The following is a 14571-nucleotide window of genomic DNA, read 5'->3' on the forward strand; positions in this document are numbered from 1 at the left end:
GGTTACAGGTGACCGATAGTGTGTCTTAGCCTATCAAAAAATACATATTGTGGTCAGTATTGCATCTATTCGACTAAGAGAATGTATTCAATGACATTACATTAGTGGGTGCAGGATCTGGCCCACGGACACAGTGCTGAGAATGGGGAAATCGAATTCAACAAGACTCCCAGTGACTTCACAGGGAGTTTTGCTCCATCACGGACTGACCCAAGATATGGAGTTCCAGAGTTACCAGTCAACCGTGAAGATTCTCATACACACAGCAAGTACAATATACTTTTACTCATGCACTCAAGCAGCCATCAAATACCTTCTAAACATTTTCTGACCATAAATACAGCAAAATATGTTGAGTCAGAGAGAATGACATATTGAGAGCATGCTACATGGCTGGTTTTGTGCATCTTAAGTTTAAGATCACTTCCTTCTCAAGATAACAAAGGATGACTGAAAAATGAAGACAACACCAAGAACCCTTGCCTTATGTATAGTAAGTTAAATGTCATCTAAAGCAATAGGACAACTGGCATTTTCAACAGAGCAATGTTTGATGCATCTGCTGTTGTGAGATATACCTATCTGCATGAAAATCTTGTACCATAACTGAGATCAGGGAGTTTCTGACTTGGTTATTTTAATAGTTCACTTGCAATGCAACTATCCAACTGACTGCTGCCTAAGATGGTAATATAATGCAGTTTTCCATTTGTGCTGGGATCACAGTGAGTATCTTCCTCTTAAAAGGCCCAGCAAACGGACTTTCAAAACTGCAGTGAATTTTAACTGTTGTCTGACTGCAGCTTACATGGATTCAACTATTTTCAACTCTTTAGTGCAGCAAGATCGATACTGTACTCAAATTTTTTAAGTCAACAAGATGACATTTTGCTTTATTTTCTAAAATAATTATTCTTTGCTGAGGGGATGTATGGAACATTGATTCGTTACATCATTCTTCTCCATTTCGCCAGGATGCAGCATGGCCATGGGGTTATAGGTGGTTGTGTCACTCCCTTTTCCCCTAAGTACTGCAGGTGGGAAAAAAAGGGGGCAAAATAACATAGCATCACTTTTGTGAATGAAGGCAGAAAGCATTTCATCTCCAGACCTAATATGAGCCCTTTTTATCATATAGTACCAGTGCATGTATCCTTTCACACAACACTGGTACAGCTCCATAGCACTCAAAAAAACCCCAAACCATAACCTCTGGACACAGAAACCACCACAAACATCTATCATCAGGTGCCTTACAGTCACCCTTCACCAGTTGAATGCCCCAATCAAAATCAAAAGTGGGCATCATCACTATTAACTACTTTAGCCATCCTCTGAAATCTATTTCTCCATGTTCGGCCTCCAAAACTCATAGGGTGAATTTATACGGAATTGAGTTTTTTTAAAAGTGCCCTGATTCAAGTAGATGCGATCATACCTGGACAACTTCTCCAGCCACACTTCTTTCCTGAAAAGCCAATCAATTAGCACTTTCTTCATGACTTCCTCAAAATCCAAACTGCCGGAAGCAGCGGAGTCATCCTGTTGTTTTCCAACAATAACAAGGAGGAAGACTGTATCTAGGGATCAATAGTGGAGGTTTGTAGCAATAGTTAGTGGCCAGTGGTTCCCGCTTCGCTGCTCTAAAATGCAGTTTAAAAAAAACAGTGGTACAATTGCTGGTATGTTTTTGGCTTGGTTGGGGAGGGAATCTAGAAACAAACCCACAATAGGGCAGATCCTGCTCCTAGTGAAGTCAACAGTGAAGCTTCCACTGATTTCAAAGGGAGCAGGACAGGGCTCTAGATATTACAGAGCTACAGAAGGTCCATCCCAGTTGTTGATGGGCTGAGATATGTTCTAGGAGAAAACAGACAGTTGACAGCGGTGCCTCAGTACAGTGAATTTAAGGGGACCAACACACTTGATTAGTGCAACATTATGGGCACAAAAGGTCAGGAAGTAGGTGGCTTAAAAAAAACAACAAAACAATGTGGAATCCGTAGTCCTTTTCAGGGAAGTCAATTCAATGTGCTCTCTGTGCTATTAGCTTATTAGATGTTTTGGGTCAACTGTCCACTGGTATTTTAAACAAAAAAGTTGTCTGTTCTATTGGGGCAGTCCATTTTAACAGTGCGCTGGGTAGAGGACAGATATTCCAATGCCAGTATTTTTTTTTTTTAATTAAAGTGCTCCCCTGTAATAAACTTGCACTTTTGTCAGGTTTGTTGGGTTGTGGCACTACTTATATATCCCTTAATAGGGTACAAAAGTCATTTACCAATCACCTGCGAGTACAAAAGCAATGTATCGTGCATTGATGAGGTATATATAGTAGCTTTTATTTCCCTAATGAGCAGTCTCCTTGGTTAGGACCTTGCCGACCTGGCTACACTACAAACTCCTCCGGCAGCTGGTCTTCTCCCAAGAGATCCAGAGACAGGCAGTTCATGGATCTCTTTCCATAGAGGGCGGACTTGGTTTTGCAGTCTGCTGTTGAATAAACGCAGCCGTAGTTGGCCAGCTTATCCTCCAGTGCACAACCAAATGTGTAGCTGTGGGAGGTGTCCGAAGATAACGTGGAGCTTAGTGGTGGATGCCGATGCTTGTAAAGACGGATGTCATCCAAACTCTGGCTGTGTTGGTCTGAGCAGCTCCTGTCTTTAGGCTGTCTCACCTGACGGTTCAGTAAGACACAAAACGAGGAAATGACTATGAGCTGAAACACAGCATTACATAGCCTAAGGATGCTGGCTCCTAATGCTCATCCTTAAACTGTTCCTGTTCCCTCAAACCACACCCCTCCCCATCAGCTTTTTAAAGGGCACTGTCTACATGCAGAAGCTGTGAACCATGATGAAATTGTGAATTCACTAAACTGCCCTTCTATTTCATTCAGATTCTGATCTCTGTACACTGTGTCTCCAGTGTCAAGTACAATGAATGGAGCATCTGACAGGAGTTAAGTGTGGCTGAAGTGGCACTTCCTGGCAGAGCTGGGGAGGTCAGCTTCTGGCTACATATGAAAAACAAGCACTAGAAAACATTGGGATTGGGTCCACTAAGATTTTATGAGCTAAAAGGAAGGTTCAGAAAGCAACTGTGAAAACTGATGACCTTTGTGCCTAATGTTAACACAAATGCCAAGTACAATTAATCCACACATTATGCAGAAATGGAAAAATCGGAGCAGTGTACCAGCAGTAGCATTTAAAAAGGCTAAATTCATTTAGCATGAGCAATAGTGACCTGGCCTTTACTGAGGAATTACTGACCAGCCCTGGCTCTTGATAGTTATTCCTTAAATTGGTTTTAAGATTAAATTCTAGAAATATAGCATTCAAACAAAATATACTTACCTTATCAATGCAGACATAAAACTTTGTCCACATGTATCGATAAATATATATATATATACACAATAAACATTTCTATTTAATTTCTCTCTCTCACACACACACTTTCAAAAGCACTCAGCATTGGCTCAACTCTTCTGCTATGCCAGGCTGACCACCCCAGCTCTGCCTTGAGAGAAAAGAATTCAAACACAGAGTGCTTTCGAAAATCCTACCGATAATACAGTTATTCAGTTACACAGCCTTGTATATAAGAAAAAAGACCCAAAGTCACAAATTGACTATTCCATATATATGCTGGCAAAAGAGGCAGCCATCAGAAAGAAAAGATCCCTTGAAATGTGTTATCAAACCTATATTTAAATCAGAACTATTCTTATAAAAAACTCTTAAGGTGTCTGAATCTGGGGCCAAAATAGACTGAATATCACCAGTGGAAAGCACTGCAAGTGTGTGGTCAGAAACAGACTAATGTAAAACAGCACATCTTACTGAACACGTCTGCTCCCTGTGTGTCCGAGTCACCTCTATTCAACTCGACAGCAGAAATAAGTTTTTACAATGGTTTGCCCTGAAGAACCAACAGTTTTGGAAGAATAAGATGGATTTTAGTCTAGCCTAATGGATCAATAAAAAACAGGTAAACTCCAATTGGAGATTATTTATCACTGTTGACCAAAGAGGCAGAAAGACCCAGATTGATTTTTTTAGAGAGCGAGAGCATTAGCGTGTGTGTGTTCGCAGTTTGGGGGGGCGGAGGGAGGGAGGGGGGGAAAAGAGAGTTAGATTTTCTTAGCTGAGCAAGTTTGGTTTGGACTTGGGGGGAATAACTGGGGATCCCCATGATAGAGTCATATTAAAGTTTTTTCTATTACTATAGCCACACTTTGAAATATAAAAAGGTTTAGAGAAGTTTTTAAATGTAAGATGTTTTTCAGAGGGCAAGCCAGTATTGCTTAAGACACAGTACATTCTTTTACCATACATAGTTTCTTTTTCTCAGAGACTTAGGGAAAAGAAAACGTACACAGAAAACTTCAGCAAACAAGCAGCACAATGTAACAAACAGTAATAATTACAGATGGAGCAAAACCAGTCCCTCAGCTTTGAACCTCTTCCAACTTTAGGAGCGGAGAGGAAATTGAGTTTGCCTCTCAAATCCAAAATCACCCAAACGGTCTTGGCTCTGGTTTGGACTCAAAACTCGAAGTGGTTTATTTTCTGTTTCCTTTTTGGAAGCCTAAATCTAAGGACAGTTTGCAAGATTTCAGTCTTGCTCACTCCAAACCTTCTCATTATAAATTTGGATCCAAATGTTGCCTCCTCATCCCATCTCTAGTAGTAATTACTGGTCAACTTCTGGTCTCACTTATGCCAGAGTAAATCCAGAGTAGCCCCTCCGACTTGATTTGAAGTTGTGTAAAGGAGAGCAGAATTTGGCCCAATATCCACAGTCAGATCCACTAGCCTGCTGTTTCCTCTCACCTGATGAAGGGATTCCACACTTTGGCCTCTCATTTTTAGCAGTGTGACTTGTACCACAGGGAGAGGCTTCTGCTTAAGGGCTGCCAGAGGAAGAGATTGGAATTCAGATTATAGATTTGCACTGAAACATTTACAGTAGTTCATGTGAAAAGGCAATTTACAATATATCTCCTCAGACAGTTACAACGTTCAGCTAGTCCCATACCACGCACCTCCCAAGCTCATTTGAAAGACACTCACAGATGTTGTTTCAGTCACTAATACTCATGGGTCTTTCAATCTCAGGGCTGAGGCCAAAAGGCTGAATTAGAAAAACAGCATTATCAGGGCTATTTCAACTCCCTAGTTTCATATTCACATCATTCTCACCCGGCTTTAACGCTTGGAATGTGACAGATTCATGGGTCAGAAGGGACCACTATGATCACTGGAGGCCTAACATAACAGGCCACAGAACCTCACCAAGCTCAACAATTTGTGATTGAACACGTCTGCCTTTCATAATGTACATCAGTTAATTCCTTTGCTGGAAAGGCTTACATACGTTTTCAAGTCACACAGAAGAGATGTTCATGAATCAATTGAAAAAAAAAAAATCTGAGATGGGTAAGGGAAAAACAGAGGCCATTCTGGAAGACAGGGACTATGTTGCCGTATAATATAGCACACCTGCATTTCACCTCTATAGGACCTCGCTTCCAGTCTGGTCTTAAGCCACAAAGAGATAACTGAACTGTAGCACTGAAAGTCAATTCCCAGTATGCCTGCCTTGGAATCTCTTCTGGATAATTCTGTGCTTGCCACGCACATCTCCATGAAACTACACACAACCTCGAGAGGCGCACGGAATGACTACAGAAAGCCAACTCACCTTGACAGCAAAGTGCATCTAAAGCAAGAGAACTGACAGACTCTCCTTTAGCTGCCTCCTCCAACTGGTTTCTCTCTACAGGTTCATCCACAGGCACCTCCTCTGGCTCATCCACTGCCAGCTCAACCTCTGGAAGAGAGAAGAGCGGTTAATGTCAGGTCTCTGCTCTACCAAGTCATTTGAAGTTTCATTACCTCCTCCTTTCTAGCACAACAGCATGGGACCAAGGTTGTTAAACACCACATGCCCCCCGCCACCCCAACTTCCTTACCGTCATCCTGAGAGTCATCTTCAGCTCTCCCTTTGCCACCACTGCCAATGCCAGAGCTGCCATAGCTAACAGTCGAGCTGCATGATTTCTCCTTCCGATGAACCCGTTCGATACCAAAGGGCTCATCCACTGACATTTCCACTGACATCCTGTGCCTCGAATCAGCCTCAATGCCAGACGTGTGCGAGCTGCCGTGGCTCCCAGTTGATTGACGAGATAGTCTATTGTTCCTCCGGCTGCCCCCACTGCTTCCACTGCTGTGGGAGTGTTTATCCGAGGGGTCAAGGTCCATCTCCAGAGTGTCACTGATGTAGGATTCCCGATAACGCTTCTTCTCTACAGACGGGGGGCAGAGGGGAAAAGGAACCAATTGGAGATAAAAGAAATTAAATCCAAACCGAGGTCCTAAAATTAATTGATTCTCTTCACCATGACTCCTGCTCTAGAGAAAACCATTGTAAGGAGTAGGACCCTCAAGAAGGGAGACTGTCCTGAATTTAATGTGGGACTGTGGTCTGTTGCGGTCTCAGCACGCTGATCAGTGAAGGGCCCATAATCTGAAAGAAATGGGTGGGTTCGGCGCAACTGTAGGGGCACAAGGGAATTGTGTATAAGTGGTAGGCGGTGGAAGAAAGGGAACATGAGGCTATGCCCCCACTGGGAACATATCTTAATTGGGTCCCTCCCCACAAATTTCTATAGCAGGTCCTGGGGTCATTCAAACAAGCGATAGCGAGATGCTTGGCTCTCTACACCGAACAGACCATCCCCAGGGCCAGTATTCAGCACAAACAAGGACCAAATTTTCTTCTTTGCTTCAGCCCCTTTCCACTACTCTGGCAGAACAGAAGGGCTGAAAAGTTAAACAGATCCTCCTCAGCCAAAGATCCTCCCATGTGCATCAGCTCCTACATCAATCTACAGATTAGATGGTGGGTCTGCAACACTATTGCATGTGACACAGAGGCTCCTTGGCAAAGAGTCCCCTGATCTTCACAAACAACTCTCACCTCAGACCTGACAAGCTCATGGACACCAAACACGACTTGCAGGATAGTTATCCATAAGGAGTAACATCTAAGGTATCTACAGAAACTTGTAACCTATCAAGGTTCATATTCATTGCACGGTATCTGTATGGGTAATATTGAAGGAATTATGTATTTATACTGCATGACTACTTTATGGGCTGGGAGTACAAAGTTAGTCACCAGGGGATATGTCTCATGATGGCCCATTCAGGCAGGAGGGAGGTGTCACCCCACCCTGTTTAGCCAGTGATGCAATGCAAGGTTCAACTGACTGGCCTTGCTCCAAGACTTTCAGTGGAAAGCCAATGGAGACAACTGCGAACAACTGAAACAGACAGGAGACCACCCTTCCTATGAGTAAAGACAAAAACCTGTTTCTTTATAACAGAGAATTTGGAAAGACACTGTGGATCCATGCACTGAAGAGACATCTTGAGGAACAGGGGTGTTCTCATTAAATACTGGATCTTGATTCCTGTGAAGCCAGCCAGCTCTGCAACAGACAAACTTTAGGGGAGGAAAACCTACTTTATTAGATAAGAAAGGTAACTATTAAGTGCAGATCCACATTCACATTTTATGATTTTGTTTTGTATTGTAAGTTACCATTTGTTTTCATCACACTCTTGTTTCTAGTAAAATCTCAATCCTTTCACCAGTGTCAGGGGCTGGGTTTCACACGGGAATGCTTCAAAGGGGCTTGGGGACTGGGGTGCATCTATTATTAACTTGCAAGGCAAAGAGAGCTGGCACAGCCCAGAGGAGAGGGCTTGAGTAGCTGTGACACCAAGCACCCTGTCACATCCTACACGCTATCATAATAAGCTTTGTGCAAAATATGCTGGGTGAGGTATCATTTGAGAACTAATAACTCACTGATCATTAATATTCTTCCATGATGCATGTCTGCAATGTTTATGAAGAGTTAGGACATACGCTGGAATGATTACTAAAGAGTGTTTAAACGAGGTATGCCAGGCAGTTGGTAAACAGGTCTGTCTTAGACAAAGGAACTGTGTTTTCCCCACCTGGGGGTTGCTTCCAAAGTACTGTGAAAGAGAAGGAGAATATGCTCACATATTGTGTAAACAGACCCGTTAAGCTCACAAGGAGGGGGGAGGCAAACCTCTCTAACAAATGGGGGAGAAGGGAGCATGGCATCTGCACCCAGCAGGAGAGAGAAGCTAGGTTTTGGTTTTACTTTTCAAAGAGTCCATTTCAAAGGTTTACTATTTGTGAACACAGGGGGCTGAACCTCAAGCGATAAGCAGTTGAATCAACAGACTGTATACAATATTATTGAGTGAGGTCTTTTCTGAAAGCTAAGGACATACTGGTGACAGTAATGTTGTGCAATATATGTAACAATACTATATGGGTAAATGTGGATTCTTAATGATATTGTGGGCCCAGATTTTAAAACTAATAGGGAGAAACAGGTTCCCTTCCAGACAGGAGAGAAGGCAGCTATTTACCTGTCTCCTTCATAAATTAAGCATGGTGTGACCAGAAACAATGGGAGCTCCATTTACACAGAAGTCAGCAGGGGGATGGGGGGAAACCAGCATTAGGGCAAAAAGTTCATTGAACTTTGGAAGATGTAAGTAAGGAGAGAAGTAATCTTTGGCATACATCACAAGACAGACAAGGGAACAGAACTCTTGTGAGCTGAGAAAGACGGGTCCTTCAGCTAAGGGTGCTTGAAGTCTCTGGGAAATAAATACAGGTGAGAAAAAAGATCTTGAACAAAGCTTGTACCTTGCTAAATTAAGTTCTAGACTTTTAGATGCATATTTTACAATTTTATCTGCTTGTGACCCTTTTTAACGTTATTGCTTTTACTTGGCATCTCTTAACCTATATCCTCTTGTTAATAAATTTCTTTTATTTACTATAAACCAACTCAGTGCAGTGTTTAAAGGGTGCATTTACTCCAGTTAAGTCAATGAACTGTGATGTATTTTTGTGTCTCTACAAGAACAAATTTTTATTATTTCTCTGAACTGTCCAGGAGAAGGCTGGACATTGCAGAGCACAGGGTTTGGGGCTGGGAGTGAGTTGGGGTCACCTTGTTGGCTGTAACCAAGGCTGGGGTCAGAGCTGCCAGACCAAAGCTGTGTGAGACATGTATACTACTTGTTGACTGAGTATCCCAGGCTGGGTGCTACAGTAGCAAGGCATTGAAAGGCACAGAGTTGCAGGGCAAATGCTGTCAACCCAACTGGTCTGGACTGCTGCCTGACCAGACTGTCACAGTGCCTGAAAGGGTGGTCATGTTTGGGAGTGGACACCCAGCTAGGCCTAGGCAAGACTCCCTCATGCAGGAGGCAAGGGATTCACACTGTGCTCCACCTATTCTGAAGGCAACGGTCAGCAGGCACATTTTAGTGCAGCCTCAGGGCTGCTGTAAACTATGGCAGAGCAAATATGCAATCAGTCCCAAGCCGGGGAGTCTCAACCATCTTCTCTGTGCCTCCCATTCCTCTACCTATTGTACTTATATAGCCCCCGTCACCCTAGTATCCACACACTTCAGATCATACGTCTCAGCATGTTGTGAGGATGTTTAAGTGCAATCCCCCGCATTTTACAGGTGGGGAATGGGGGCACAGAGAGATTAAGTAACAGTAGATATTGGGTGCAGCTTGGAACCTGGGCCAAGCACTGATGATGACTGCTCGACTTACTGGCTTTTGGAGTCCCCATGCAGATTTCACTCCCTGAGCCAGCATAATCACTTTCTCTTCCCCCTCTCCCCACTTCTGCAAGCAAGATCAGACAGCGAAACAACTTACCTACCTGGCAGTGGGATGGAAAAGGGAGGCAGCATGTGGCCCATTTTCACCAACCCCTGCTTGGGGCTCAGCGAATGCTAAAGCCAGCTCTAATCCACCTTCCTCTGAGGACTTGTGAAGTCTGGCGGGGTTGGGAACCACATACCACAGAGCTTTAGGTTCTTTTTTTTTTAAGACAGTCTCTTTAGTGAGTCACTGCTGAGCCCTTTATGCACTCACACATATGTAAGCTACCATCACATTCCTTTTGCTGGTTTATCCCCCCCCCCCACCCCCCACCACCTCATCTCTCATTCTTCTGCACCCCCCACTCCCTTCAGGCATACCGGTCACCTCAAACTTGTCACTAGTGCTTAGTGCTGTGTTTAATTGCATCCATTGTGTAACTGTGGTGGAAGAAAGAGGAAAGCAAACTCAACAGTAAGAGGGCAAGGCTGTGGCAGAAAAAGGAACAAGGAGGAAAAAAGTGAAACTGAACCAGATCACAAGGTGGATGCCTGTGTTACATCCCATCTTCTACTGGTGGGCAACAGAAGTGAACTAACCTACTGAAGTCCTTTTTAACAACCTTTAGGAGGTGGGAAGAGAAGGGAGCTATCCTATACAATGAATTGCTTTAACATCCAGATTCTTAAGGACTTCAGCCTTTTCCTTGCAAGCAATGCACAATGTCCCTGCTCCACCTATCATTAAGTGACATGACCTCAGTCTTCTCCACATTATGTTGAGCTCTGTCTAATGCCTAGAGCTCTGGATATCACACAGCTTTCCTAAGGACTAAAAGCAGGCAACTGTACCCTTCCCCTCTCCCCCATTTTTATACCCTCATGCTCACTAGTTTGCGTTAAGCAGTTCAACTGCCAAGATAAATAAGGGCGATCATGAGCGTCCACAAAGTGCTCCCCATCCCAAGACAAATGGATTCTTTGGATTTTTTCCCAGAATCACTTTTCAATACTGGATTTACGTGAGGAGGAGGAGGAGGAGCAGGAGATCAGCAATACTTTAAAATACAAGCCTAGCTGGCTGAATGAGTCATTATGCTGTGGCTGTACATACTGTTAACCTTAGGCAACTGAAATTATTGCCAGGGCTACTGCTTTAGATACCAAACTGAAAGAGACAGGGAAACCAGGAAGGAGTGTTCTTCTTTTCCATGCAAGCTGTTCCCAGCCATTCTTCCATACACTCCTCACCTTTCCTTCTCAAGCCAACGTAAAAAAAAGGAAGAACTTGAAGAAAAGTCCCTCTCCCACCCCAGATCCCAACTGTCTCCTTAGAAAGTCTTGTCATCCTACTCCAATGCCATTCAGTCTGCTTCTCAACAGTGAGGTGTAACAGACCTCCCACTCCTTCAAACAATCCTGGTTTCCACATTTGAGAGGAATTTCAGTGGCTAAGTCCACTGAAGCAGAGATATTCGACTTTGAGCCACTATAGCTTTTTTTGAACATGGAGAGAGGAGCTGCTCATGACATCAGGAACAGCTGGGAACTTAAAGGGTCTATCAGGTTTTGCTGGGAAAAGGAACTAATGAAGCTGCACAAACTCTGGCTAATTTTTTTTTCTTCTTCAGTGAACAGGAATTTTGGGTGCCCAACTTAAGTAATCTTGAAGGTGACCGATTTTCAGAGAGTGAAAAGTATTCCCCACTCTGAAAATCAGGCCCTGTAATGTGTCAAGCTGGGAATCCAAAAAAATAAATAAATAAACCAACCAACCACACCACTTGTCCCTTTTGAAAGTCCTGACTATTAACTTTGATTTAGATTTTGTGGCTCCACTGAGAGAGGGCTTGCAAAGTTAAGTTGAGGATTGTTTTTTTTTTTATTAAAGTAAAGTTGTATAACAGTGACTGCATATTTAACATTCTGAAGTGTCATCCCCTCCAGTTAGCCATGTGTTCATTCAGAATTAATAGTTTTAAATTCATAATACTTAGCACTTACATAGCCCCTAGGCTTGTAAGGGTGTGTTAGTATCATTGTCCCCATTTAATGGACATTTGAACTTATTTACAGACAGCAAATATTAATCCAAATGATTGTAAATCAGCAGAGCACCAAGAACATGAGGCAGGGAAGAAGAATCATACATTAGGTATTAAAAACCAACAGAAGCAAAAATAGTACCACATTTTTATATACTGTGTATTCTGATGGATTAGGGGACACCCAGCTGGCTATTAACACTATTTCTGAGATGCATAATTTACATCTTAGCTAAGATCTGGTGAATTAGAGCAGCCAGATAGGGAGAGATTCACCCCAGGTGTGGAGTAAAACAGACACATTTTGGTTGAGAGCTATGTTAGCTAGGCAACCTGCAATGATCATTCTTAAAATGAAAAACAATAACCAGTTATAAGTTCTGTGGAGCTGAAAATGTCTCACTAAATTAAGACAATGTGCGAAGTATTTTAATGAGCAAGGTAGCTTGTGTGGCAGGCCGAGAAAGTAGGTTCTGTATGTCCAAGCACTTAGTAGTTTAGGGACCGATCCTGCTCCCATGCTTTTAAAAAGCAAAACTCCCAATTACTTCAGCGGTGGCAAGATTGAGCCCATCTGCAGTAGGAAACTGACCCATCACTGAAAACAGTTGTCCGCAGGGGTCCTCCTTTATTGGTGTTCAAAGGTGTTTAAATGCTAGAATAGGAGAGGGGATAAAGCTATTTCCAAAACACTAGTCCTGGGGGAACTTACTGCTCACAGTCATTATCAGCAATGGGTCAATTTTCTTGTGTGGATAGGACTTGAAATCTGTACAAGAAACGGAATTTTTATGTATGCACTGAACTCCCATTAAAGTCAATGGGAGTTGGTGCTCAGCACCTCACAGAATCGAGTTCTAAATAAGCCAGAAGCGAATGGGAAAGAACAATCGGAGGGGGAGTGAGTGAGTGTCACAAATAGAGCCCACTTTGACTCCTGACATTTATGTATTTCCAAACCTGCTGCATTTTGTTTTCACAAATATTAAAAGATTTGCCAGACTGGGTTGAGACCAATGGTCCATCATGCCCAATATCCTGTCTGGTACAGTGGTCAGCACCAGATACCACAGAGGAAGGTGCAAAACCTCCATAATGGCAGTCGTACATTACCCTGCCCACATGCATTGTGTTAGTGTTCTAACAGCATTCTTTAGCGGACGACGGTCACATGCCATTGATTGGAACCCATATTCCTCAGTGACCTCCTTTACACACGGTAATTGTGATTAACAGTTAACACAAAAAACAGAACACTGAAAAGGACCATACAAGAAGTGACCAATGGGTCATCTTGCCCTGTATCCTGACTCAGGATAGCCAATGCTCACTGGTTAAGAGACAGATGTAAATTCCCCATAATTAACCCAAGTGAGCAATACTATACCACAGGAAGAAGTTGCTTCCTGGACCTTTCTTGGAATCATCTTAAACCCGGAAGCCACAGGATTGACAGCTCGTACCATTTTAATCACAATTTATATATTAAGGGTATGTTTAAAAATATATTAGATGTTGTTGCTCATGTTACAAACATGTTCCAGATGGTTATGAAGTAACCTCCTGAACAGCTGGACTCTATCAATCTATAGCAATTGATTAACCATTTAGCAACCCTTCATAAATGGAACCTTTAATACAGAAGCGTGACCATGATTTGTAGCATACCTTGAGTAACTGGAGATCCTACAATTCAAATCTTTTTCAGAACTTACTAAATATCAAAAATATCTCAAGGTGACAAGTTTATGTGAGTTGAGCAGCCAACGAGCGAGAATCACCACTCACTTCAGAAGAGGAGGAAATCTCCCTTTGTTTCCTGAACACAGTCTCTAGTAAGAGAAAACCCAAGTCCTGCAGTGGGAGTCATAACCATTTCATGCTAACCAATGGGAACAAACCTGATCCACTCTCCTTCCTCTCACCATCTTCACTTTCATGACAGGAAGGCTATCAAATAAGAAGCCACTATGAAGTAACAGTAACAAACCTACCTACCTACCTTCCTGGCTCTTTTCCCCTCCCCAAAGGGGTCTGCTCCCCATCACGTACCTTCAGCCTCCTCCAGCTTTCGGATCTGCTTCAGCACTGGCTGGATGTTCAGAAAGAGTCGGTGGCTGTTGCTCAGGAGCTGCAGCAAGTGCCGTGACCGGAAAGGGCAACCTGTATAGTACACCAGCTTCCGGGCAGAGGGCAAACCGTCCGGCTGGATCTCAAATTTTTTCCCCTGAACAAACAGAAAGAGTGATCCCAGAACAACGAGGAGAGGCATGTTTTCAGTCAGTGGCAAAGATCAACACATTTTTATTTTTACTAGTAAAGCTTAGCACGGAAATGCAGGCAAGCCAACAGCTTTGCCAGGTTCCAGGCTGCCTGCCTTCCAGACAGATGGTCTGTATTCCGCTACACTCACCAGAAACGCAAGTTTCCCAATATGTGACCAGGGGAAGTCGTAGAGCAGCTGGCTGACATGGTTCATCTCCTGCAACATATCAAGCACACAATGACACAAGGGCTAGCATATATAAGGGGGGAGGGGTTGCAAGGAATTCACACGCAATCAAGAATGTGAAATACAGAGTCTGGTGAACATAAAGGAGACAGGGAGAAGGGGGTGCTGAGGGCTAGATGGAGCTAATGGTATATCAATAGCTTTCATTTCATTCTGTTACCTGATAGATGTGAATTCCTTTAAGGGTGAGGCCCAGGACAACTGTCGGGCGATCTTCCTTCTTATCCTACAAGGACATAAAGGTCTGAGGTCAAAAAGGT

At 43.2% G+C, this 14571-nt stretch overlaps 1 protein-coding gene across 1 annotated transcript in view; it reads right to left on the reverse strand.

The window, feature by feature from the left end:
* Window positions 1-1882: 1882 nt before the first annotated feature.
* FRMD1 (FERM domain containing 1) overlaps window positions 1883-14571 on the reverse strand; it is a 37484-nt gene continuing 24795 nt past the window's right edge. Inside the window, exons 7-13 of the mRNA XM_077811822.1 lie at window positions 14472-14537; window positions 14213-14281; window positions 13852-14026; window positions 5984-6319; window positions 5713-5841; window positions 4842-4921; window positions 1883-2677 (exon numbers count right to left, since the gene is read on the reverse strand). Of these exons, the coding sequence (XP_077667948.1) occupies window positions 2390-2677; window positions 4842-4921; window positions 5713-5841; window positions 5984-6319; window positions 13852-14026; window positions 14213-14281; window positions 14472-14537 (1143 nt within the window). The 3' untranslated portion in view covers window positions 1883-2389. The remainder of the gene's footprint in view (window positions 2678-4841; window positions 4922-5712; window positions 5842-5983; window positions 6320-13851; window positions 14027-14212; window positions 14282-14471; window positions 14538-14571) is intronic.

Source organism: Eretmochelys imbricata, chromosome 3 (genome assembly GCF_965152235.1).
Source record: "Eretmochelys imbricata isolate rEreImb1 chromosome 3, rEreImb1.hap1, whole genome shotgun sequence".
NCBI lineage: Eukaryota > Metazoa > Chordata > Testudines > Cheloniidae > Eretmochelys > Eretmochelys imbricata.